Source organism: Gavialis gangeticus, unplaced genomic scaffold, assembly GCF_001723915.1.
Source record: "Gavialis gangeticus isolate Ggan-Ray unplaced genomic scaffold, GavGan_comp1, whole genome shotgun sequence".
Taxonomy (NCBI): Eukaryota; Metazoa; Chordata; order Crocodylia; family Gavialidae; genus Gavialis; species Gavialis gangeticus.
The window spans coordinates 7783264-7810885 of NW_017729017.1; the positions used below are offsets into that span (position 1 = coordinate 7783264).

Sequence of the window (27622 nt, forward strand, 5' to 3'; positions counted from 1 at the left end):
GCTTCCACCACCTATATGCCTTCTTTTTTGCCCTTAGGCTTTCCTGGATTTCTTTGTTTAGCCAAGGAAGTTTTTTGGCCGCTTTCCCTTGCAATGGGATCATCTCCCTCTGTGCCCGAAGGATTGCTTCCTTTAGGAACAACAACCTTTCCTGGACTCCCATCTCACCAATACTCGTATCCTGCAGTGCACCATTGACTAAACTCTTGAGCACACTGAAGTTAGCCTTCCTAAAGTCAAGCACTTCCACCCTACCAGTTATCTTCCCACCCTATGCTGTATGGTGAATTTGATTGATTGATGGCCACTGTCCCCAAGGTGATCATGAATCTGCAGCTCTCCTACCAGGTCTTCCCCCATAGCCAACACCAAGTCCAGTAAGGCATTTCCCCTAATGGGGCCATATACCCCCTGCATTAGGTGAAGGACCTGTACGCAGGTTAAGAACCTATGTAAATGGTTGGATTTGGCTGCTCCTCCCAGCAGATGCCAGGGTAGTTTAGGTCCCTTATGACAACCACGTCCCCAGACCGTATAGCGTCTGAGAGCTGCCTCAAGAATTCCAAGTCTAGCTCTTCCTCTTGATGTGGGGGTCTGTAGCAGATCCTCACCACCAAGTCCCTTTCCCCTCTATTTCCATGTATCCTAACCCACAATACCTCAACTTTCTCCTCCTCTGATCCCATTTTGATTAGGGTATATGTATAATGCTCCTTAACTTAGAGAGCAACTCCCCACCCCTCCTTTCCCTCCCTATTCTGTCCCATCTGTACAACCTGTAGCCCTCAATGTGAACTGCAGGTAGGGTCCCAACAGATTTCCATTAGCTAAACTAAATCAAAGTCATTGTTTGCAAACAGGGGTGCAAGTTCTTCCTGCTTGTTCCCCATGCTCCTAGCATTAGTATAGAGGCACTTGAGCCCTCTGAATGGTGTCTTTGGTGCCCCCCCATTCTGATGCCCATTGGGTCCCTTAGTACTTACATGGGATATTTTGTTGCATGTCTCATAGATTGTAGATCCTAAACTCTCTCCATCTCCTGCATCCCTATCCCCCATCAAACCTAGTTTAAAGCCCAATGTAGGAGATTAGCCAACCTGTAAGAGAAGAGACTCTTACCTTTTGCAGAGATGAAGCCCATCATATCTCAGGAAGTCCCTTGCATGGCAGTGAGGATCGTGGTGCAGGAAGCCAAAACCCGCATGATGGCACCAACTCTGGAGCTGCAGGTTGACCTCTGACACAGGTGATGTGATGCCTACTGTGACCACTGACCGGGAGGATCAACAAAAAGACCACCTGCACCCCCATCTTCCTAAGCCTGGCCCCTAGAGCCCTGTAGTCACTCATGATGTGGTCCAGACTACTCCTGGCTGCATCATTTGTGCCCACATGGATGAGGACCATGGGATAATAATCGGAGGGCTGAATGAGGTCAAGAATCCTTGCCATGATGTTCCTCCTCTGGGCTCCAGGCAGGCAGCAAACCACTCACACCATAGGATCTGAGCAACAGATGGTTCCCTCCATTCCTCTCAGCAGGGAGTCACCCACCACAATGATGCATTATCTCTTCTTCCAGTTACCTGGCTGGCCTTCAGCTCACTCAGTGATGGTTGTGGGCTCCTCCAGTGCAATTTTCTCCACTACACACTCCTCCAGTGCAGCCAGGGCCTCATATTTGTTCCCCAGCTGCACTGGGGGGAGCTGTCTCTGTGGTGAGAGACCTGGCCCCAGAGGTAACCATCCTCCGTTCACCCACATGTGCTTCAGGGCATTCCCTTGCTGCTTCTCCCCCAGGCATCTTGTCCTGCAGAGAATGGAAGTAACCATCAATCTCATCCTCTGTGGCCCTGATCCCTCACAGCCTGCTCATCTCTGCCTGGAGTTCCCTCTCCTGCCCCTCCAGGGACTCAAGCAGGGCACACGTAGGACAGGTGAGGGGACTCCCAGCCCTCCTGCTACCCCTGGGCCTTAGAAGACCAGCTAGGCAACACCTACAGGCAGGGGGCCTAGGTGCAGCTGACCCACCCAAAGGCTCCATCCGTGTGGAGGCCTTGGAGGATCCCTGGGTGGGAGGCAGCAGTGGGGCAGGGTCTCTGGCTGTGCTCCGAGTCATGACCCCCGTTAAAGACTCCCTCACATGCAGTCACCGGAGGACTCTGAAGAATCTGTCTGAAGCTGATGATGCTGACGCATAGAGTTCAGACTCCTCCTGCTTTCCCCCCTGAGCAAATTCCTGTGCAAACTCCAGTGCACCCTGTTTGTAGTGCCTGTTCGCGCAGCTTGGGATTGTGGCTCTTGCCTGGTGTGGCTAAATAGGGATGGGAGGGGAGGAAAACCCCTTCCCAAGTCCCTACAGTTGGCCCAGATCCTCCTCTCCCTTCCCCTGCCCAACCACCTGGCTTACCTTATTGCTGTTGCTGGCTCCAGCTGGCTCCTTGCCTGCCTGTCTTGCTGCTCCACTTGGTGGGGTCAGGGGGGAGCCAAGGGCACACATGCACTGGTGCACATGTACGCTCACTTCGGTGTCCAGGTCCCGACTGGTGCAGTTTGAATTTCCTGTGCCAATTAGTGGAGGCTCAGGCTGCTCTGTGCCTGTGAAGAAGTCAGCCAGCAGCCCCTCTCACCTGAGGAAATCCTGCCTAGCCCAGAGCCTCCCCTCACTAGGGATCTCCTGGTAAGCAGCCCCCCCTCTCTCTCCAGGGGTCAGTGCCTCCTCAGCTGCCCCTCGCCCCTAGCCCCACTCCCATACAAACTCTGGTGCACCCCTGAAGAGCACACCTGTTTGCGGGGTCTGTTTGGGTGGCTTGGGAGCATGGCTCCCACCTGGTGTGGCTAAATAGGGATGGGAGGGGAGGAAAAACATTTCCTGATGCCCTACAACTAGCCCAGCTTCTCCTCTCCATTCCCCACCCCCCCTCCATCACCTGGCTTACCTTATTGCTGCTGCTGGCTCCTGCTGGCTCCTTGCCTGCAGGAGCTTTTTTGCTCCACAGGAATGCACATATAGACAGTGATAGGAGTGGCTGGGGCATAAGAGTGCTTTGGGGTGGGACTGCCTGCCAGCTTGCTCTGCGCTGAAGCACCTTTGTGCCCTAGCCAGCTCCTTTGCAGCATGTTGAGCTGGGTCAGAGCAGCCCTGGGCTGGCAGGATGATCCCCTGGGTCTCCTGCCAGCCAGGGCTGCTCCAACCCAGCAAAATATGCTGCAGTCCTGGGCGCATGTGTGAACATGGCACCCAGGAGCAATAAACTCCAGCATGATAAGAATTGGAGTTTATTGCTGCACATTAACAGCATGTGTAGATGTGCCCATTTTTTTTTTTAAGAGGGCCTTTCTGACCAGTATCTTCCAGTTATTTAAATTCTTCTTCCTAAAGTAAACTGTCACCAGGGTAGTTCTGGAGGCCTTCTATTGATGTGAATATTCAACTTAGAATTATAGTAAACTTGGGCTGGAAGGGACCTCCAGAGGTCATCTAGTCAAGTCCCCTTCTTTGAAGTAGGGTCATCCCTATCAAAGTATCCCATACAATATTTTGTCCAATCTATTACTAAAACTACAATCTATCACACAACTACAAGGCATAGTATCCTAACTGGCCACAGATAAGCAGGGGGACAATGGCAGTCAGTGTCCTCCTGCTCCAAGCATTGTTAAAAATGCACTTGAGAGGTCCAAGGAGAGGATCGCTATGGGCTCCTGGCTAGTCAGATAGACAGCCATGGTACCCATCTGGATGGTAGGAGACCTGAGATGCAATCCCTGCTCCAATGAATATTAAACACTCCATGCAAAATAGGACAGCTTTTACAGGAAAGATTGAGGAAGCCCCATTCTAGAATCCTTTGCAGCTTGGTGGTTAGGGCAGGTATGGGAAAGCAGCAGCCTTTGGAGAGGGAAGGCATGGGGTGGCACTCTAATGCCCTTAAGAAGAGGAGGAGTTTGAACCTGGTCTCCCATGTCCCTGCAAAGTGCTTTAATCAGTGTTATATCTGGTAAAAGGGGCTCCTCCTTTGTTTTGAGTGAGGCCTGATCCAATATGCCTCAGGATGCTCACCAGACTTGGGCATCCAGGACGATAGGCAAAGGAACATCCAGTTTGCAAGTCCCAAAAGGACCTAGGTATAACTTTGTCACTGTCTCTAAGTAGGCAGTTTCAGGGATGTGTAGAAGCAGACTTTTGGCATGAAGGGAACTTTACTGGCAGACACTTAAGACATCTCCGGACTTTTAGAATTAGGTGACAGCTGATCGAGGGTGTTGATGTTCTGAAGTTTGAAGTTAGGCATCTAAAGTGATATGTGAGCACCTAAATCCTTTGGTAACCCTCAGTGGATGTGTCTACATGTGCACTTTAATGCACAGTAGCCTATTTTACTGAGCATTAAAAACAGCACGTAAAAAAAGTGCTATTATGCTAATGCACAGTAAAATAGGCTATTGTGCATTAAGTATCTCATAAAAAAGTGTTTGCTTGCACTACTCTGCATTAGGGCACCCTAATGCATATTTATTTAGTACCTCATATTGGAGGTACTAAATTTAATGCATATTTTGAAAAGTGCCTTAATGCATGTGTAGACGTACCCAGTTACTATTATTTCCTGAAATACCTTGTGTTCTAGGATAAAGCCAAGTTTCTTTATGCATTTCACTTGCAGTTGCTTTGTAATTCTTTATTACTTATTATTTCTAAAGTAGCATCTGGAAATCCTAGTCAAGAAACTCTGCTGACTCCAACATTTAACAAGCCATAGTCCTAGTTTCATAGTTTCATAGTTTCTAGGGTTGGAAGGGACCTGAGCAGATTATCAAGTCTGACCCCCTGCCATGGTAGGAAAAAGTACTGGGGTCAAACGACCCCAGCAAGGTGTTCGTCTAGCCTCCTCTTAAAGACCCCCAGGGTAGAAGCCAGCACCACTTGGAAGTTGGTTCCAGATCCTAGCTGCCCTGACCGTGAGGTAGCACCTCCTAATGTCTAGTCTGAATCTACCCTCTGCCAGCTTGTGACCGTTATTTCTAGTCACTCCTGGTAGTGCTCAGGGGAACATACACTCCCCCAGTGCCTGCTGGTCCCCTCTGACTAGTTTGCAAATGGCCACTAGATCCCCCCTCAGCCTTCTCTTGTGGACGCTGAACAGGTTCAGGTCCCATAGCCTCTCCTCGTAGGGCCTACCCTGCTGCCCCAGATCATGCGAGTGGCCCTCCTCTGGACCCTCTCCATGTTGTCCACATCCCTCTTGAAGTGCGGTGCCCAGAACTGGACGCAGTACTCCAGCTGCGGCCTGACCAGTGCTGCATAGAGGGGAAGTATCACCTCCTTGGACCTGCTTGAGATTCATCTGTGGATGCATGACAAGGTGCGGTTGGCCTTCCTGACTGCATCCCCACACTGCCGGCCCATGTTCATTTTGGCATCAACAGTGATTCCAATATTCTTTTCTGCCTCTGCACCGACGAGAAGAGAGTTCCTTGTCTCAGTGGCAGATGTTGTGGCAAGTGCAAAGAGAAGATATATGTCTTGCATTCAAGGAACTCAGTCGTTTGGCAGCAGAATATGGAAAAGCCTGCCTGAAGCTGAGGTTTTCACAATTTTATCTAACCTTCTTTTTATCAGGCATACATTTTGAATCTTTGTTTTCCCAAAAGTAGCTGAGGCTCAAATTATACCAAGAAATCAGGGACAGTGTCTCAACTGACCTAAATTATGGTTGTAAATAATTACACTTATTTACATCAGAACAAATTAAGGATAAAGTTCCAGAAAGATTACCTTATTTGTAAAGGCATTCCTGAATTTCTAAATCAATAGAGGCCACTATTTCTAGCTCCAGTGACAAAGGAGCTAGCTGACATTAAATTTGTCCTTGGTGTAAGAGTTCATATTACGCATCCTGTCCCAAAGACCAGTTTAATTTCTGGGGGAATATTGCCTTTGGGGAAGAGGAAAAAGAAAGAAACACTTATCTGGAAGATTGTGCATTTTTCATTTTTGTTTTTTTTAATGGTGGCTGTTTGAAGCTGCTCAGAGATTTGGTATGTTAAAGACACAAAAGAGATAGCAAAGTACAGAGGAATCAGTCAAAATACATGGTAAATGCAATGTATAACATGGCTCTGAAGTTTATAATGTGCATTCCCCCACACATGGTAGTACACATAGCAATATACTGCATTGGGAGGTTTTCTAGTGATTAGCTGTTCTGCTGTATTTGGTCCTTTGCACTTCTTCAGCCATCGTAAGACACTATCACATCTTTCACTACAATTCGAACTACTTTATCTACCAAGTCTCACTGATTTTGAAATTCTATTGAAAATACAATAGACTTCTTAGCTACTGAAATAAATTATAAAGGATAAAATACAAAGTACAGTCTAGAACCACATATACAGGTCAAGTGGGAATCACTGAAAGTATCTATTGGCTTATATGGCAGTGTTGGAGTGATGTAGCTTGATGACCCAGGAATTATGTGAGAGTCAAGGATCTTTGTGGATGATATCTTTTACTGGCCCAACTGCATGATTGAGATAGATTTAGACAAGCATTCAAATGTGAAGCACTCTTCATCACCTGCTTATAATACCCCTCTGTTGCCTACACCAGACAGACAGGGTGATCTCAATATGCAAGAAAGAATGAACACTAAACTGACATCTCAGCTGCCAAAAGACCCAAAAGGCTGAAGCAGAACACTTCAACCTGCCTCGACACTCAATCGCTGACCTCAGAATTGCTGTTCTCAGGCAAACAAACAGAGAAAAGAAAAGAACAATAGGATAGCAGACTGTAGAACAAGAAATCATCTGCAAACTGGACTGTGTTAACTATGGTTTAAACAGGGATTATGGAGTCTTATGTCATTACCTGGATTAGTTTTTGTCACCCCCTTCCCTCCCCACCTTTGTTCCTATGGGTTCTTTGCTTGTATGCCTCTTACAGCATTTCTCCTCCCCCTTCCCACCTCCCTCTCCCTCCACCTTCCTTATCTATTGTATTTTAATCACTCACTACACTTTATACTCTGCTCTCTGCATGTTTTTTCACAACCTCTGATAAAAGTGAACTTCAGCTCCCTAAAGCTTGTGCTCTCGTTATATACATCTTATTTAGTCAGTCTATATTTACTTTGCCTTCTATTCCAACCACACATCTGGTCACATAAAACAAAAACCTTTGCTTCTCACATATCTGCTTGTATGGCCTTAATCCAATAATATCTGGGCATGAGCCAAAAATTAAAAAATTGGAAATATGCTAACAATATTTCTACTTCTTCCTTCCATGTCTTTGTAATGATACCTACATGTCGCAGGTTAAATGTTAAGATAAACGAAAGACCATAGCTTTGATTTTTATAATTGATTTTCCGCATGTGTGGAACATACATGAATATTAAATGGATGTTCAACGCTTTGTGCTTTGCCTGCACTGGGGTGAAATTCAGCCCTAGGCTAACAATGTACATTATGTGCTTTTTTCCTATTTTGAAGCTTAAATGGGGTGTAAATGAATGTGAATATTGCCTAGGCCTTGAGCTGACCCCTCTGAACAAAGCTGAATGTCACCTTGTTACAAGGAATTATATTTCCATTTTCTTTCACAATTAGTTAACACTGTTTTTATTGCAGCATGGATAATCAGATGAAGGCAATCTCTAGCTAGGCAATGACATCCTAAACTATTCACACTTATGAGAAAGAAGGGCAGGCAACTGCTCTCTGGGTAGGAGATAAGTGAAAGATTAATATCAAAAGGTCAGACATTTACGAAGATCTTTTTTGAGACTAACAAATAAATCCTCAAAATCTGGGTAGCAATCTTGTGAGACAAGATTTCTCATCATACTTGGCACTCCTCCTTGATCTTTGCCAAAAGTTTGGCTCTGAAGAGGTGATCAAAAAATGAAAAAAATAAATGTCAGTGTTAAACAATGCTTTTAGTTTCTAAGGTATTTGGGTTCAATAATACAAACAAGTCTAGTTCTTATTTTCTCCAGACAGTGTCACCAAAATGCAATCAAGATCTAAGCCAAAGAAGCACCTTCATTCTCTAGAAATCTGAGATACACATTTCACAAACTGATTACATATGCCACTATAACAACAGCTCATCTTCTCTTAGAATTTAAAGGAGAAAAAATACAAATCTATATATTGTTCACTATATTGGTAACAATTAATTTATTGTTGCTGACTGAAAGGAGTTCAAAATAATGAGAATAGGACTTTTAAGTATTCATTACATGAAAGGTTCCTAAAACAGAAGCAGATAGGGTTCATTCAGATTAATGATGTTTCAGATCCAATTATTTTGTCTTTTAGACTATTCCTGTTGGGGAGTTGCTGCTACTAGTTAATATTTCATCTGGCTTAGAGTTCTTGAATTTATAGTGTATGCAGAATTATCTCCTTGGATCTCTCAATGTTTCCTTATGCAATGTTCTAAGAGACAACATCAGTTCATTATTATGAATGTATAAAACATCTGACCAGCAGGTATTGGAAAATTGCATCTAGGTAATTCCCTGGCTCATGTAATAAACAAAGATCTTTTAGAATGGTTCAGCATCAGAATGCCTTCTTCTTAAGAAATGGAATTATTCCTACCTCATAGATTTAATGATCTTAACTTTTTTAAAGAGACAACTGTTAAAAATCCACGTCCATTTAGAGGTGTTTTAGCTACAGTAGAGAATGCTGGGTTTAACAGACAGCTCTGGTGCAGGGTACTGAAGGAAGTCTTCCACGTCAGTTGAAAAATTTTGAAGAAAATTCCTCTTGAGGTCTCTGATACTCACAAAGTGGGCCTGTGGAGAATGACACACCAAGACAGACACATGACCAAGGCAGTAAGATGGAAAGAGGCTCCACTCTGCAAGGCCACCTGCATTTTTTCATTTTTTTCTGCTTCTTTCAGTCCCTGAATGTCGTGATTCCAAAGTCACTCGCACAGTTTTGTTTGATGGGTTTTTTAACCTATTTTGTCTGTAGTCCTCATCAGAGCTATGAGCTAACGTGAAGCTTTATGTGTCATACCCATTCCTGGACAGGTCGTTTGTAATAGGTAACATTTTGCTGTACTTCTTTGTTTTTAAATTGGAAGATTGTGTATACCAATACAAGGATACACAGAGATAAAATGCAAGGGATCACTACTGCAATTGCATTTACAGTGTTAGGCACATCATTTATTGTCACCATAATATCCACATCATCATGGGGCAGGCGTCTATCTTTGCTTCGTTCGACTTCCTTTTGATTGCAGCCCATCCAGTCTTTGAGGATTGACCTGGGGTAACCTGGTTCCACACTCAGCCTCTGGTTATCAAACTTCCAATACTCCTTCCCTTTATAAAAGTATGTATAAACTAGAAGACAAAAGAGAGGTTATTTGTACTGTACTATTCAAAGCCTAGAAGCTGTATACGTACTGGTAGTCTGTCTGCACTCACTGTCAGCCTCTCAGAAGGTAGCAAGATTGAGGGGACAAAGCAAAATGTACAGGAGGTGCATTTCAAAATTACAAGGCAAGTTCTTGGATTTTAGAATTCGGAGCAAGCTCTGAAGGGAAAAATCAAGAAGCTGAGTTGCAGTTTGTTTGAAATTTCAAAATATGGGTCCTATGTGAAGACACGTTCTATTAAAGCAATAACAAATGTTCACCCACAGGGTTCCTATAATTGATTTCTAAGAGCTTGGGTCTTACACACAGAATTTTACCCAGCCTTGGAGGCAGACAGACTGTCTAACAAGGCCAATGGATGGTCACAGCCTGAGAATTGAGGGGGCACATACCATATTGTCTAACACAACAAGGTCAACAAGGACACAAAGGCTGGGAACAAAGGGAGTATATACCATACTGCCTATAACACAAGGTAGTGACACCAGCTGCAAGACCCTAGAGCAGCAGGGTTGTGGGGGGGACCTGAGTCCTGCTTCTGGGGCAACCACCCAAATTAGGAGAAGGCCCGAAGGCTACGTGGATGTGTGGATGAACTGTTATGAGGAGTTATCAGAAGGGAAGGAGGAGCAGAGACTTGAGAGTAACAAAGAGTCCCTCCCTGTTTCTTCTTGTCCCTCCCTTTTTCCCATCCCACCTTCTCCCCCACAAGACAGGTCCCTGTTCCTTTTCCCCATGAAGGGTCTCTGAGCCCACCATGGAGGACACGACCAGCCCGTCTTATACACCCCACTGGAGGGGGGCTGTGGGCCTCAGCATCCCACCTCCAGGCTGCTGACATCTGAAACCTAAAAAAGACAGCCTCAGAGTGAATCTTGCATCCTGGCCAGATGTATTTTGACTCTGATGACAGCCCTAGGATTTGGTAGGTATATATAATTGTTTGATTGTTTGTATTGAGGGTTTTTTTTATTTTCACTGTGTATTATTGAATTACCCTCTGAGCTGAGGGTGGGTTCCCCACCCCAAACAAGGTATCTGGATCCTAAATCCAAAGCCAACACTATGATTACAGAAACATTTAAAGACTCTGCGAGTACAGTGTCTAAATGATTTGGCAGGGTTTAGATGTTTGTTCTTATTTTTAATACTTTAAGTTTCATAACTATGGCCCCAAGCAGCAACTGGATAGGATCAATTTTTTAAGTGCAGCTTCTTAAGGATTGTTGAATAGTTAACAATTAGGCAATGGATTTTGGATATTCCCTGTTACTGAAAGGCCGGTACCTTACTTTCCCATATGACCCCAAAATCCTGCTATTAGTCACTGTTCTCTTAACTCATGGCAAAAGGTCAGAGCAGATCTCTGTCCCCCTTTTCTGAAATGACAGACCCACTGCCTTGAGGGATACCTGTGTCCTCTGTAAGAAACAGGCTGTATCCACCTGTTTTCCCTTCCCAGTTGTATGAAGCAGAGGAGGAACAGAATCAGTGGGAAGAAAGTGATAGCGATGTAAATATAATTTGCCATGATAGCATCCAGTGTCTTCAGGCAGAATCAGGAAGGGCTCACTGGGATGAGCACTGGGCAAACATACAAGGAGGCGGTGTAATAATGGCAGTTAGTTATGGAAAAAAGCATATGTTTGCATGGGGCAGAGAAGGTCACTGTTTGCTAGTAACTATGCTCCTTAGCCTCTAATATCAGTGCAATCTTGTGAAATGTAAGGCCTAAATCCCTTCTCAGTAAAAATATGTACACTAACTCCCAGGAAGCTTCCCTGCTATTCGTCTGACAACCACTTATAACAAAATGGGGATACGTACAGCCTTCCTTGCTGACAAAAGCTCCTTGTGGGGCCTGTGGGATTCCTCTCCACACAGTGATCGGCTTTGGGTATCCTGGGTCAGTAGCTCTCTTGTCCTCATTGTATCTCCAATACCTGTCTCCTTTGAAGAAGTAGGTTTTGCCTACTGGTTCCCATCGCAAAGCTGTGTCGATGCCTTCCCGTGGAAGAGAGATTCCCAGCTCCACTAGGCTGTGTGGGTACCCTGGCTCTGCTGTCACTTCCTTAAAAACCCAGTATTTATCTCCTAGGTAAGTGGGAAGAAAAGAAACACACACATTACTGAGATGCAATCAAAATCTAGATCCTGTTACTGAGCTTAGAGTTAGGCACACAAAAGGGAACATCTGTAAGAAAAATCACTAAACACAGAGATCCATAAACTGTGCCGCATAGACCTTTAGTGACCTACAAGAACTTACTGGTTGCCTGCAGAGAGCTGGCTGATCAGATAGTGCTGGCTCTCCACTTTGTTATCTGAGACAAACAGAAAGGATGGAGAGAGAGATGGAGAGCAAGAGCAGGCAAAAGTAATTCACTAGTAGAACAAGGCATTGACAGACATTACTAGAGAGGTGACAAACACCTCAAAATACACTTCAGATCCTTTATTTGTGTTTTTAGTACCAGCGTTACCAGAAAAATGTTGAATAGTTATAAATGGAAGAGGTGTCCATTAGGCCTGTGTGAAGTAGCTAGTATTCACTTCGGATTTGGCCAATCTGGGGGACAGTGATTCGATTCAGTGATTTAAATCACTGTCCTGAATTGAGCTGGCTGACTCGGATTCAGAGATTCAGCTGCTGCTGAATTAGCCGAATCTCCAAATCACACAGGCCGCATCTCCTGCCCATTCTCAACAGCTGCCCTGCCTGGCCCTGTGTCCTGGCTCTTTGAAAAAAAAAAAAGCCTGTACTCACTGGTTCCTGCCCAGCAGGGGGCGATCCCCGCTGCTCCATGATGCATGGGGGGCTCTGCCATGAGCCCCACAACCCCCACCTGCTCTCCCAGCCCCCCCATGGCTGCCCCGCTCACCCCAGCTCCTGGCCGTTTAAAAAAAAAACAAAACAAAAAACCACGGCTCACCAGTTCCTGCTAGTGGGAAGCGATCCCCACCGCCTCCCACTGCCCTGCACTACATGGGGGCTCTTCCATGAGCTCCCAAAAGCCCCGAGACTGCTGCAGGAGTCGGTGAGTCTGTTTTATTTTTTTAAAGAACTGGGAGCTGGGATGGGTGGGGCAGCCACGTGGGGGAGCGTCTTGGAGAGCAGGCGGGGGTTGGAGGGCTCATGGAAGAGCCCCCCCGTGTGGTGTAGGACAGTGGGGGCAGCAGTGATCACCCCCCACCTGGCATCACCCAGTGAGTAGGGTTTTTTTTAAACAACCGGGAGTTGGGCCAGGCAAGGCAGCCAATGTGGGGAGGGGGCAGACAAGGGATGGGGCCTGGCAGAGGTCCCCCCATGGTTCCCTCCTCCCTCTCCAGCCTCCCCTCCCCCACCCTGTACTTACCAGCATGGACGCTGGGTCCAGCTCCCTGCTGCAGCCCGTGGGGACTGCCCAAATTGCCGAAGCTCTCTGAATCTTTTCCAAATCAATTTGGAGAGCTTTGAATCGATTCAGACCTTTTAATTGGTCCCCTGATTCAATTTGGATCTGATGGCTGAATCTCCTCTGAATTGAATCAGCACCTGAAGCTTTGCACAGCCCTAGTGTCCATAGGCATTTCTTCACGCTTTTGGCATAACATGCTGAAACACATTCTCATCCTTATCTCCTAGCCCCCACTTTGCCATCCTGATTGGGAAGCAGAGGGCTAGGAGACCCTTATCTCCCAGTGCAGGTCTGAGGCTCTGGGGCTGGCACTGAGAGATCCTTATTTCCCAGTGCTGGCTGTTGACTGTGGAGCTGGCACTGGGAGCTCCCTCTCGGTAGGGGCTGGGGAGCCTGTTTCCCGCTCAGCTCCAGGAGTGTAGAGCTGGCTGGGGAACAGGCTCTCCAGCCTTTGTCCCACAATTGCAGAACAGGGGCTGGGAACTGTCCTGGTCGGGGGCAGGTCCCAGCCCCATGCCATGATTGTGTGATTGAGGTACGGGGTTTGGAAAGACCTGCAGGGGTGGTGTAGGTCCCAGCCCTCCGCCCTGATCCATCCATGGGGCAGCTAACAGCCCCACCAAAATATCAGTGCAGGGGGCTGGGAACTGTCCCTCCTCTGCAGCTCTTTTCAAGTCCCCTGTCCCTGACTGGGGAGCTGGGGCCAGGGGCTCCCTGCTGCCAGGGCAGAGGAACCTTGTCTCTGCCCCGGCAGCAGGCAGTACCCCCAGGGTCAAGGTGCAATGTTGGAGACAGCTGTCTCCTGGCACTGTGCTCCCTGTCAGCCCCTGGGCTAGCACCCAGGGGGAGCCTAGAGCTCCCCTTGGTGGTGACAGGGGCCCACTGCAGGTCCCTAGGAGCAGTTTGCTGCCAATAGCAGGAAATATGGTCCCACGTTCCTGCACAAGTGGATGCCTGCACAGGAGTGTTTACTCATGAGTAGTTTACTCATGAGTAAACTGCTCCTGGATCTAATTCATGTGTAGTGATCCAATGTTTAGATAATCCATGGATGATTTATAAATATGCCTGATTTATATTTATAGATTCATAAAAATCCTGTTCACAAACTATTTATGAATAGATGAAAGTCTGAAATGTATAAATACTGGTTACAAATAGTTTGAAGAGTAATATTACATAATGAAAACTCTTCACAAGTTAAACAGCTGGAGATTAATTTTAGTTTTAGAAAATAAAGTTGTGGATTAGGTGGAACTTGAGTTTTCTTAAAATCACATTTTCTCTAGGTCACATTATGGAATTCACAAAAGCAAGAGATCTAACTTTCAGTAACTTAAAAAAATTATGTCATTATTAATAAGAGGATTTCACTATTCAAATTATAAGGACTAACTAGTTCAAATTTTGGGGTTAAAGAAAAAAAACCATATTTTTGAATAATGTGTGGGGAAAAATTTCTGAAAACTTTAGAAACAGTCTTTCCTACATGAATTCACTTGTAATTTAGTTTTCAGGTTTGATTCTGCTTTCCAAAGCAATTCTTCTGTACACTCAGGATAAAAGGATTTTGTAAGTATTTGGACTGTGGTGTCAAATCACATTTGTAATGGAAACTGAATACTGTAGCAAAAAAGATGTGATCAAAGGCACATTTCTATCTCATGCTCCTATGATTTTATGATCCATAAGTTCTATGGTTACCACTTATTCCTGTTTACAATCCAGAATAACTTAATTTGCCATTTAAGAAGAGATCTACTTCAGGCTATAGGCATGCAACACAGAGGGTGCATCTACATCGGGGCGGGCAGTTATCTTGGGCCAAGGGCCACCTACCCAGTTCTGGCAAGCTGTCAAGGGCCGCATGGGTAGCCCTGACCCTTGACAGGTGCCCCGCCCCCTGGTCACTGTCTTGGGACCAATGTCTCAGGGCCAGCACTGGTGAGGCCCAGAGTGAGGCACAGGCTAGCAGGAGTCTGTGGAGCCAGGCTCGGCTGCACCAGCAGAGAGAAGGGAAAGCTGGCTTGGCTCCATAGAGCCCCTGCCAGCCAGGACCCTGTACCCCTGCCACCCTGCTCTGGGCCCCACCGGTGCTGGCCCCAGGACACTGGTACAGACCCCGTGCTCCCACTGACTCTCACATCTGCTCACTCCCAGTGCCCCCCCAAACCCGCAGTACAGGTTTGTGGCAGTGTGCAGCCCTGACCCCCTGCTCACCAGCAGGGAAGAAGCTGGTGCTGAGTATGGGGAAAAGTGTCCCCTCCCCTGCCCTGTGGCTGGCACTCCTTGCTGCAGCTGTTTGCAGCTGACATGGGGCTGTCCTGAACAGGCACAGGCGCAGGCACAGGCACAGGCAGCTCTACACGGGCTGCGAGTGGCTGCAGCATGGAGTGCCAGCCACAGCGTGGGCGAGGGGCTGCTTTTTCTGCATTTAGCACCAGCTTGTAACCCACCCCTGCTGCCAGCCTGAGCCTTGCACCAGCTCTGGGCTCACCCATCGGAGCTGCACCACAGTGGCAGCAGCTGCTCGGCCTCCACACTTGTCGTGCTGGGCAGTGTTTGCCACCACTACCTCTGTGCTGCCCAGTGCATGAACTCCTGGTGGGCAGCAGCAGCAAACACTGCCTGTTGCGCAAGCAGGGGGGGCCGCTTTCCTCCACGCTGAGCAGCTGCTTCTGCTCTGGCGCAGCCCTGACAGGCAAGCCCGCAGCTGGTGCAGGGCCCAGGGCCTAGGCTGGCAACAGGGGCGGGTTACAAGCTGGTGCTGAGCATGGGGAAAAGCGGCCCCTCCCCTGCCCCATGGCTGGTGCCCTGTGCTGCAGCCATTCACAGCCCATGTGGGGCTGCCTATGCCTGCTCAGGACAGCCCTGCATGGGCTGCGAGTGGCTACAGCAGGGAGTGCTGGCCATGGGGAGGGTCCACTTTTCCCTGTGCTCAGCACCAGCTCCTTCCCTGCCTGTGGTCCTCCCCTGCCCTACCTGAATTTCCCGTGCCAGAGGAGGCACATAGTTGCAGGCCAGAAGCCCCTGGTGGGGCTTCTGGCTGAGGAGGCAGAGCTGGTTGGGCCCTGCTGTTGCAGGAGCACGCCAGGGCTTCCCCTGGGTCCTATTGCCCCTGGCTCCTGTTATTTTTAACAGGAACCAAGGACAGATAAATATTAATTTTTAAAAATTTTTAGGGGCCCCACGGGCCAGACAGAATGGCCTCATGGGTTGGATCTGGCCTGCAGGCTGTATTTTGCCCACCCCGATCTATGTGTTGCCCTATGGCAACATAGTGACACGCTACATCACCGCATGGTGTGCTATGGCAATGTTGTGATTATGCAGGTCTACATGTGATTGGCAGCTATGTCACTGTAGTGGCGCACTCCCCTGGAATAGCTACGGTGATGTAGCAGCGAAATCTAATCACGTACCAAGTGCATGGCACACTAGCCATCTGTACAGCACTGTAGCAACGTTGTTGTATGGCAATGTGTAGACATGCTCAGAGAAACATGCCCTTTATACAGGTGCTTTTGTTTGGTGTTAAATGAATTCCAATTAATTATCACTTTGAATCCATGGACCTCTGGGCCAAATCCTCCTCATGTCCCAGAGGTCAGAGAATGACGTAAGCCAAAGACAGATTTTCAAAGGTATTTATGCATGGCTCATTTGCCTCATGGTACTCTCAAAGTAGATGTTGAAAAATAAGCTCCAAACACTTCTGTTTTGTAAAAAACAACCCTGGCACTGAAGTGGTGAGGATGCTCCTGGGACACTGCCACCGCTGCCACTGCTCTCACACACTGATGAATGGTGCTGGGGCATCCCTAGAAATTACTTATCACTCTAGTTGCAGGTTTGCTGTACCTGAAGCAGGAGGAAATGGGGAGAACTTAGTTTTTGGTGGCATTCTTGAAAATACCATAAGCAGAGGGGTACCTAGTGAAATTTCTAGAAGTGCCCAAGTACCTATCTCCCAATGATCTAATGATTTTACCAATATTTTAGGCACCTAAATATCCTTAAACAGCTAGCCCTGAATAACTGGAAATTAGGTTCTATGACTAGATTAGTGACCTGATTCAAACATGAGATGTAGTTCCAATCAGTTCAAGAATACAGGTGTAACAAACCCCTTTTTCAAACCCTGCACCATAAATATGAACAGTGATATGAAGTCAGTAACATAAACATACTACACCTTTAAAGAAAACAAATTTCCCATCAGACCTCTCATAGGCAGCATCAATCTTTGTAGGGAGGCCTTTCCAGAACTGTTCAATTTGCATGGGATATCCCTCCTGTACTCGATTGTTGCGCAGACGCCAAAACCACCGATCCTAAATGAAAAAAAATGACTCTCAATGTATCTGAATTTTTGTACATTGGATTCAGCTACTAATTAAAGTGAAGTGCTCCCAGGTGTCAGAATGATGGACTCAAACTCTGTGAAGTTGCACTGATCTTGAAAAGACATTTGCATTTTGGCCAACTTTGGCTAAATTTGAGAGCATACTTTCAATTCAAATGAAAAAGGCTAGGGCACTTGTACTAATGGTTACTATGCTGTAATCAGTGTGTGTTTTTCTGGGTGGGTGCATGTGTGAGGAGAGAGCTGCAGGTGGAATATGATGGCTTGAAAATGGTATTTTAAAGGTTTGCTTTTGGGGGTATTGGCTTATAGGTATACCTATGTCTTAGAATGGTTCAGGATGAGCAGCAAGTGTTAATTGATTTCTAAAAGCTTGGGTCTCGAACCCAGTTTTCTGAGCCTTCAGAAGCAGAAAGGCTGTCTAACACAACAAGGCCAACAGATACGCACACAGCCTAGGAAAGAGGGGGCACTGTTCCATAACATGAGATAAGGTGGCACCAGCTCACAAGGCCCTAGAGTAGGGGGCCAGAGGTTTCTGTTTTTGGGGGAACAGACCAACTTTGGAGGACCATGGTAAAGCTCCAAATTAGGATGTGGGCATGTGATAGGTGTATGAAAATGGGATTTTGGCTGACAACACAGGATGTGGACAGTATGATGAACACAGAGAGACCAGTCAGTGATACCCACAAATGAAGAGTCATCAGGAGTCAACAGGAGGGAAAAAGAATACAAAAGCAGAGACTTGAGAGTAAAAAAGGGGTCTTCTCTTCCCCAAGAGGGCCCTGAGAGGGATCCCTGCTCCCTGGGAGGGGTCCTTGAGGCCACCATGGACAGAGGGCACACCACCAGCCCATCTTATCTACTCCACTGCAGGGGATGGGCTTCGGCATCCCACCTCCAGGCTGCTGACATGCTGACATCTGATACCTAAGAGAGAGCATTAGAGTGAAGCCTGCATCCTGGCCAGATGTATTCTGACTCTGATGACAGCCTTAGGATTGGTAGATATATAGAATTGTTTGATTGTTTGTATTGTTTCTTTTCTGTTATCACTGCATATCAATACATTTGTCTATTATTGAATGGAAAGGTTGTGGTCGGTCTGAGGGTTAGGGAGGGGTGGCCCCCCTTCTCTGGAACAAGGCATCTGGGTCCTAAATCCAGAGCCACCAGGATGCTGGGAGGACAACATGGAGGCCAAGTGCATCCACATACTTACATCCTTGTTATCAACCTGTGACCTTCACTCCCATCCCTGGTCTTTCATTTATGTCCAAAGTATGTACTGGGCTTTGCTGGTCACTAGAGCCTATGAAGTCTGACAGATGCCATAGTGTACTGCTTGTATTTGTATTTGCATCCCATACTGAGTATATTAAGAAGCCTGTGTGCATCAGCACTCCAGCCATGTCATCATGTACAGATGTTTATCCTTCTGTATCTGCTGTACTAGCACTCCATATATTTCCATAAATGATTACTTATTTAAAATAATAAAGACAAACTTAGCCCCTATAAAAGCCACTGCCAGTTACAAAATACCAATTTATGGAATATCTCTTAACTATACCTTAAATATGTCTTGTAATGACAAAACACGGTCAATATGATCAAAACTTTTTACTGCTTGTGGTCCCAACTTAAGTGACATGTTTAAATGTTACCTTTATGTATAAGGCACACTGTTGGGAAAATTACAATATCTCTGTAAGATATTGTACTTTCTATTAATGTAACATAATCTCTATTTTAATTCTCATGGGGTTTTCCTGAAAATTTACTTCGCTTTTCAAACATTAAAAGTTTCATACCCAGGCATTTAAACAGAAAACCCCAAGAGAATGCTGCTGCATCCTACCATGTAAAAAGAGGCTATATTTACTTCTGGCCATTTCTTCTTAAATTCAGATTCATCAAAGCACCAAAGTAGGACAAAGGACAACATTCTGTTCCTTTCTGCTCCTCTCATTTCCAGATTGAGTCATCTGTATCAGGGGTTCCCAACCCCCATGCTGTGGCCTGGTACTGGGCTGCGAAGGGTTGGCTGCCGGTTCACAGGAGGGCTGCCTGCTGTGGACTGGAAGTGACTGTGGACCAGCAAACTGCGGACATACTCAATTTAAAAAAGGGTTGGCTGCCAGCCTGCAGTATGCCAATCACTGCTGGTCCACCATAGTCATTTCTGGTCCGCGATTTGCCGGTCCTCAGCATAAAAAAGGTTGGGAACCCCTGATTTATATGATCTTTAAGTGCCAACACTGCCACTTACACACAGATGGCTATTCTGGTCTTGGGTGCATAGCCCTGGTTGTGGACAACTATGTGTGAGTACCTTATGCCCCTAGACTGGGTACATACACTGGCAACAAGATCAGAGAGAATTATGCCATTCTTTCTCCCAGTATCTTGCTGGCTACTGCAGGTATGGGAAAATATTTGGGCCCACGAACCACATAGGGAGTTTTGTTGAGCTGTCACAGGCCAGGTCAGCACCCACCCACTGCTGTTGCTCACCAAAACTCCCTATGTAGGATGGGGCTGCTGATGGGTGGGGACCAGTGTTTGGGAGAAGGATGGGTGGGCTAGGCTGAGATCATGGGGCAGGGTCTCACGGCAGTGATGACATAAGGCCAGGCTGGTGCAGAGCTGCAATATGCTGCCCATGCGCCTGTGACAGGCACTGGTTCTGTAGGCAGGGGCATGCAGGGAGCAGAATGCAGCTGTGCCCTGGGTCCTGGCCCCATGCTGTCACTGCCTCAAGACCCTGGGGTCTCCCCAGCCCCAACCCTGCAACTTGCTCCTGGACTTCACTCCCAGCCCACCCTCAGGCCTGTACCAGCCTCGTGGCCGAGAGTCCTGCCTGCATGAGTCCCACCCCTGGCAGTGGGTGCAGGATGGATGGGCCAGCGTACCCAGGCAGCAGGGCTGGGTCTAACAGCTGTGGCACTAGGAAGGAGCTGGAGCCTGAGCTGCTGGGAAATGGAGGCCAGCTGCTATGCTGCCCCAGCCCCGCTGCACACCCAGGAGCAGTGGGACCAGCCACATGTACCACAGCCCAGGCTGCCCCCCACACCTGGGCTGGGCAGGACCAAAGGACCTGGGCTGGACAAAATACTTCGGTGAGCTGGATCTAGCCTGTGGGCCTCATTTTGCCCACACCTGGCATTAGTTAGGAAGCAGGAGGCCCTAGGATCTGCCCCCATCCCCCAAAGAGGGTTTGAACCTCAAACTCTTTGACTTTCCAGCATACTAACACCATATCACCATCGGCAATGAGCCAGCCCTGTTCTGGCAGTCCTCTGGAAGTTGGATCCCTTGGCAGTCGTGGGAGGGAGAGGTACTAGAGCCTGTATGTCTCAGTGATGTGGCTGCTGCCTTGAAAGGGGAGGTCTGGTTTCTAGCTTGGATCCTTGCTCCCTGTGATGGAGAAACTTTTGCTCTGCTCTGCTTTCCATCCATTTTTTCCTAATAGCTATGTTAGTGGCTCAGATTCAAAAGGACTGTGAAAAACGGGCTTGCTAATGGCTGACCTGTGGCAGAGTAGTTTGATTGCTTTTCTGGGACATCAGAGACACGCAGAATCAAATTCCCTCTGGATAAGAGAGACCTGGAACACAAAAAACCCATCTTCCCAGGTGAGTGCCACTGTTATCCACATGTGCTGAACTAGGTGCCCAGGAACAGAATGACCATCTCCTTGTACAGCAAAAGCTCTGTTATCTGGCACCCATGGGAAATGGGGGGTGCCAGATAACCAAATGTGCCAGTTATCTGAGAGGCGTTTTTGCCTGATAGGGCAAAGATTCCCCTTCCGCCATGTCCAGCACATCCACATCTCAGATTAACTGTGCCACCCCTGGTGTCAGTGTGCCAGAGGAAAGGGAAGGGGGCTCCACACAGGTTGCTTTCCCCTGGGCTGTGGGATTCAACAAAACCAGAAGTCCCACTTCTGGTTTCCCTTTTGCTGCGTCGACTGGCATGCCGGTTAATAGAGCATGCTGGTTAATGAAGTACCGGTTAACGCGGCTTTTACTGTATATGACATTTTTGGCACTTAGATAACAAGAACTGTCATGTAGATCACCAGATGTGGATGTTGAGATGACCAGAAAAGGAACAGAATGTTACTCCAAGTGTTCAAGGTCCTTGATCTGTCCACATAATCTGGGTGGACAGCTGGGCAGATGACAGAACAAGAAGCAACAGTCTTAAGTTGCAGCATGGGAAGTTTAGGTTGGATATTAGGAAAAACTCTCACTAGAAGGGTGGTGAAGCACTAGAATGGGCTACCTAGAGAGGTGGTGGAATCTCCATCCTTGAAAGTTTTTAAGACCTGGCTTGACAAAGCCCTGGCTGGAATGGTTTAGCTGTGGATGGTCCTGCTTTGAGCAGATGGTTGGACTTGATGATCTCTTGAGGTCCCTTCCTGACCTAATTTTCTATGATTCTATGATTCTAGTCTGCATTGCCAGAGAAGGATAAGTAGTGACTCTGACCCTAACTGGCAGTTGCTTTGTTGGTTTCAAAGGCTGTGGTAGTGACACAGCACTATGTGAAGAGAAAACTCAGTCTCCAAGTCCCAAGTTCTCTGTGCCTTTAAAAGCTTACTCAAAATTCTGCCTCAGTGTCCCTTATAATACAGCTTCCATATGAAGTGGAGTAAGAGCAGTAGGGACATGATGTACTGCTCCTCAAGGTAGCCAGCAGCCACAGAATTTTAAAGATCTGCAAGAGATTGGGCTTGCAGCTGTAAGGCAATGTTACAAGCTTGTGTCAGACTTGGCCATTTTTAAGAAGCCTGGACCTGAGCTGCATAAATGAGCTAAAGCAGAAGGCCTCAAAAGAAGCCTGAGCGACTGTAGTATCAACTTTTACAGATACAGCAGTTGGCTTGGTTAACATAGCAAAGGAAAGCCATTTGTATGTCTCATTAGACACTATCAAACAGAGCACAAGATGAAAGGAATCTGAGAAAGCAAAGCAGCCTTGTCAAACCATAAAAGGTGAGAGGGGGAACCTCCCCCTTTTGCTCCTTTTACTATCTCAATGATTTGTATCTTAACTAATTGACACTTTTTAGGTCCACAAGAAATCTGGTTTAATCCAGTTTTGAAAGTTTCAGTGAATCAAAGAAATTTAAATAAAACCAATCTGGGATTACATATTAGAATACAGAAATTATGTTTATCAGTCATGCATAAATACTGTATGTCAGCTTGGTGGGGAATTTGGAGATCCCTACACAACACCTGCCAACTAATTTGGAGAATCCCCAGCCTTTCAAGACTGAAAGCCTGGCCAGCTTTGCTTTGTGGTATTCAACACCCATCCCATAAAATTATGCTTTATGCTTTGCTATTAATCTTGCTTTATCAATTAATCACTAAACCTCTCACATTGGTTGGAATGACCCAAGGATCCATATGATTTTTTTCACCTGTCTACCCCATTTAAAGTTTGTTAACACAGCCTACCAACGAGAAGTCTTTTGACACTTACCCAGTCTCCCTCACATACCTAAGCCATTATGACCAACAGAACCCTAACTAGTAGGACTGTGTCAAATTTTGCCAGTGATTCGTCTCAAAGCTGTTTTAAGCTTGAAACAGCTAAATCAAAACAAAACAAAACAAAAGCCTTCAAAACAGCTTTGAAACAAAACAATGGAACTTGAAACATTTCAAAAGTTTCAAAACGTTTTTAGTTTCGAAGCCAAGGTTACTGGCTTCAGCGCTGGTCCCAGCCAGCAGCACCTGCCTCCTGTCATCCAGCAGGCAGATTGGGGGCTCCCTGCACCCCTGGGGGAGCCGGCAGGCCCCCGATCTGCCTGCCAGCTGACAGGAGCCAGGGGCAGCTGCCTGGGGCCAGCGGGGCCAGGGCAGATCAGCTTGAGTGGGGATCAGGGCTGGGAAGGGTCCCTACAACACCTGATCTGCCCCAGGCCCCCACCTGGCTGGCTCCAGTAGGGGGCAGGGGAGATCAGCTCAGGCAGGGACCCGCTGCCCTGATCCCTGGGTGGGGGAGTGTCCCTGCACCAGCTGATCTGCCTTGGGCTCCCATCTGGCTGGCTCTGGTAGCGGGTGGTGCAGATCAGTTGTTGTGGGGCCCTGCTACCCCGATCCTCAGGCGGTGGAGTGTCTCCGCACCAGCTGATCTGCCCCAGGCCCCCACCTGGTACTGGTGGCAGCAGTGATCCTTCTTGCACTGGTCCCAGGCAGCAGCACCCAGCTTCTCTCATCTGGCAGGCAGATCAGGGGCTCACACCCCCAGGATGACTTGGGCACAGCCCCAGCAGCCCTCCCAGGGGTGCAAGGGAGCCCCTGATCTGCTTGCCTGCTGCATTTTATGTTTCCCCATAATAACGTATGGGCGAAACATCGAAACAGTTTTGCTGAAACAAAATGGAACAGAGCTTTCAAAATGAAATGAAACTCAAAACAAAACACTGTTCCATCCAATCGGCAAAACAGAAGTCGAATTGGAATGATGCTGTTTTGCACAGCCCTAGTAACTAGCACCATTGTTGACCTAGGCCTGCATATAGCCATTAGTAATAAATAATGAAAGCAATTAGATACTGGAGTTGTTAAAAAATTACTATAACTCCAACCTTTTTTTTTTTCAAATATAGCCTCTACACAAGTCTTCAGTGAATACGAAGAGGAGATTCGAACTGGGTCAGATCACTTTACAGTTGCAGCAAAGTAAAAATAGATTGGATATCTGGAAAAACTTCTTCACTATGGCTGGGGACAGACATTACACATAAACTGGTTTAAGTGAGCAGAAACTAATTTAAACCTGTAACGGAACAGACATTCAGGGCATATAAATCAGTTTCAAAATGGCTGAAACAAATTTGAGATAAACTTGGTTGAATGTAGTATCAGAATTAACTGATTTAGGTCAAAGCAGTTTATGCAGTGTCTGTCCCAGAACTCTTCCTGGTTTAACTTGAACCAGAGTTCCCCAGCATCCTGGCATGCTGTTTGGGCTGGGCTCTGTGCTCTAGTCCAACAGGGCTGCCCCCACTGCTCTGCTCCCCAGCCGGACCAGGGACAGGGAGGAACAGGCATGGGCAGGGGTTTGGCCGGAGTTAGGGTTTAATTCCTCCCTCCCTGTCCTACTGGTAGGGACCTGAGCCAAGTCTGCTGGGTCCTCCCCACTCTCTGCTGCAGTGGCGGGCCTGCATGGCCCCTGAGGCAGAATAGGCAGGGAAGAGGGTTATTTTCGCTTTTACCTCCACTCCCCCTGGTGGACCAGTTATGTTTGCCTGCCCTGACTGCTGCTGCCACCGTTGAGCGGTGGAATAAGGCCCCGCATGCATGAATGACCTGTGCCCCCAGTGGCTGGTGGGGCACGGCAGTGCTGGTGGAGGCAGGAGCATGGGGGCGGCAGCAGGAGCGTGGCAGCAGTAAGCAGGGAGCTCCTGCAGACACTGCTGGTGCTATCAGTGGGGGGAAGGGGGACAAATGCCAACGAGGGGTCAGGGACTGCCCACAGATGCTGCTGGCTGTATCACCCATGGGTGCTGCCAACACTGTCTGGTCCCAGGTGGCAGCACCCACTGTGCTGATGCTGATACTTTTCATAGAGGGTGCACTGCCACACTCAGGGGGTGCACATGCACCTGCATGCACCCCCTACGTGTTGACAATGCCCTCCTGTTCCCTCTGTATAACCCTGTCCCTGCCCTCTCCCAGGGGGCACTGCCAGCCAGCATCTGGCTGCACCCCCCCAGCCACTGCAGTGGGAGGGGGCAGGGCCCTTGACAGTATCGGGGAATGTGAGCCCTTTCCTAGGCAAATCCATTGATTATATGACAGCTACATGTTTTCTATTGATATGTAAATGGTAAAATAACAGATAACATCTAGTTGTTTACACACATTAGTCTTCTTCAGGATGTAAACTGGAAGGAAGAAAACACCATTGTTAATATACAGTTCTTAGTACCTTGAAAACAAACATTTCTCCTCTAAAGAGAGCCACAGTATTAAAATTGCCATCACATATGTTGGGCTTCATGCCTGGCACAGACGGCCTATCACCTAAAGGAGGTCTAGGGGGTCTTGGTTGTCTCTCATGTTTTCTTTCTGAAGTGGAATGAATTCTTCGGACAGGAAGAGTTGGTAATGGTCTGGTGGGCTCCAGTGGGTCAGCAGGTGGACCTAGGAAATAAAAGAAAAATGGTTAGAAGGTGTATATTTGAATGTCTGTGTTTACTCCTAAGACATCTGAAAGACAAAAGTCCAACTGAAAATTCTTAATTCAGGGATTGAGTCATTCCTTATATACAGTATTGCAGACAAGTAAAAACCCATTCCCCTGACAGAGGAAAGCAGTAAGATAGGAACTTGAATCTAGCTGAGAATATCTGTCTGCTGTTTTCTGCAAGCCTAAGAGGTGTGCAATGTTTTTAAATAACAGCTGAATGAGAAGAATTTAAAATGAGTGTATACATGTAAATATGTGTTCAAACATGGAAGGATAAAGGGGAAATAAATAAACAAAAATATTCTAACCGCAGCCACTGCTTGATTGAAAGACAATAGCTGTTTACTGCCCCTATGGAACAGGAACAGCCAAGAAATGACCACGGTTCAGGAACGGCCTTTGACTCACTCCTTAAGTCTTCCTCTCTTCCTGTTCCTTCCTCTCTTTGCGTAAGATCTTTCTTCTTTAATGAGAAATTTGATAAAGTTCACCTGGATCTCCTGCCATTTACCTCTTCTTCTTTCTCATTTACTCTTTCAAACATCTTGTCCAGCCCCCTATCACAGACACTGAGGTCTTCTATCTTTTGTTCAGTCTCATTCATCCATTTGTCCATATGGTCCTGTTTGTTCCCACTTCTTTATTTCTATTACTCCCTATTCACATCATTCTTCACCTTCCTACACAATCCTAACCTTTTCTCTGATTTTTTCCCTCCCTCTCATTGAAAGTATGCTTGGTCTCCCCTACCCTCAAATAAACATCTCTCCACCATACCTATCCTCCTAAATGCTGACCTAACTTTCTCCTTCTCTTCTGCCCTAGAGTGAGTATGGATTTCTTTTCCTCTAGCTCTGCACTGAATCCCTTCCAATTGCAGATAGAAGTGACAATTTTCACCTGACCTGGCCACAGAAAGCAGTCTATAGCTGTGACCAAACACAAGTGCCCAGCTGCAGACATCATAAAAAATGGCTGGTTGGGTGAAAAACCTCATTACATGAGGTATCAGATAAAGATGTTTCAAAAAGTAGCATCTTCTGGAACTTTTGTCTGCAGAGCTCCTAGACTCTTCCTGTTTTGAGAATGAGAGGGGGGGAAGGGAGTGGAGGGAGCTCAATCTGGGGGGTTTTCAGCCTCCCCTGGAGGTGAGGTGGGTGTATTGGAGCCCCTGCTAAGGTGGCAGGGCTCCAGTTCACCCACCCCGCCCTTCAGCACCAGCCCCAAAAACAAGCTCTCCACTGCCTTTCCCCACTCCCACGCTCAAAACAGTGACACTGGCAGAGAGTTGTGGGAACCTGGCTGCAGGCTTCCAGCCCCACAGCTACATTTCCTTCCCCCCTGGAACCAACAGTGAACTTATCTTTGGTCTGGGGGCAACTTTGCAAAAATCATTCTGAGTTACAGCTGAGGACTGCACTTCTGTCTGCACCCAACTGGTTTCCAGTATTTTGACTCTACTGAAAGCCTTCTCATTCAGGTCTCTAATGATCCCTTCCTTGCCAGATCTCTGGCTTTTATTTCATTCTCAACCTTCTTGAGCTCTCTGCTGCTTTTAATACTGCTGTATCCTCACCTTATTATATATATGATCCTCACTGGGATTTGAAAAACAAGCCTTCCCTTATTCTCCCTCTGCTCTAGAGCACCTCCTTTGGTGGAGTCACCATCACTGCCTCCTCCTTTCACTTTCTGTTAGGTTCCATGTTCTTACTCACTTTACACCCTATTTCTAGGTTATCTTATCCACTCTCAGGGTTTAACCTGTCCTTTCTCTGCTGATTCATAGATTCAGAGTTTTGAAAACCAGAAGAGTCTTCCTATACATCATAGGCTAATAACTGTCAGTCAGCTACAGCTCTGCTGTGCCCAGCAGAAAACAGGGCAGAGATGCATCTGCATTCTGCCTGACTTCAGACTAACACAGTTAACTACCTTTCTCTGTATGGTGTCCAGTAGCTTGTCTTTGTGTTTGACTACACGCCACAACTTCTGGGAACGCATCCACGCATGACTTAAAAACAACAGGAGATGGAAAATCCTCCACTTTATTTGGGATTATTTGCCCAGAATTAACCATTTGCCAATTAACCACTGCTAAAGGATTGCATCTAATTTCCAGTTTGAATGTGTCTGGTTTCATCTTTGAACCCTTGTTTTTTGTTCAATTCTTTTCCATTAAAAGAAAAAGCCCTTGGTACCTGTTTTCTGCTTGTGAAG

At 47.0% G+C, this 27622-nt stretch overlaps 1 protein-coding gene across 2 annotated transcripts in view; it reads right to left on the reverse strand.

Annotated features, from left to right (window-relative positions):
* Nucleotides 1–7616: 7616 nt before the first annotated feature.
* Nucleotides 7617–27622, reverse strand: part of MMP24 (matrix metallopeptidase 24) — a 69406-nt gene continuing 49400 nt past the window's right edge. For both annotated transcript variants that reach the window (XM_019513088.1, XM_019513089.1), the window contains 4 exons: nt 25142–25356; nt 17009–17147; nt 11243–11509; nt 7617–9380 (listed from right to left, as the gene is read on the reverse strand). In XM_019513088.1, the coding sequence (XP_019368633.1) occupies nt 9043–9380; nt 11243–11509; nt 17009–17147; nt 25142–25356 (959 nt within the window). In that variant the 3' untranslated portion in view covers nt 7617–9042. The remainder of the gene's footprint in view (nt 9381–11242; nt 11510–17008; nt 17148–25141; nt 25357–27622) is intronic.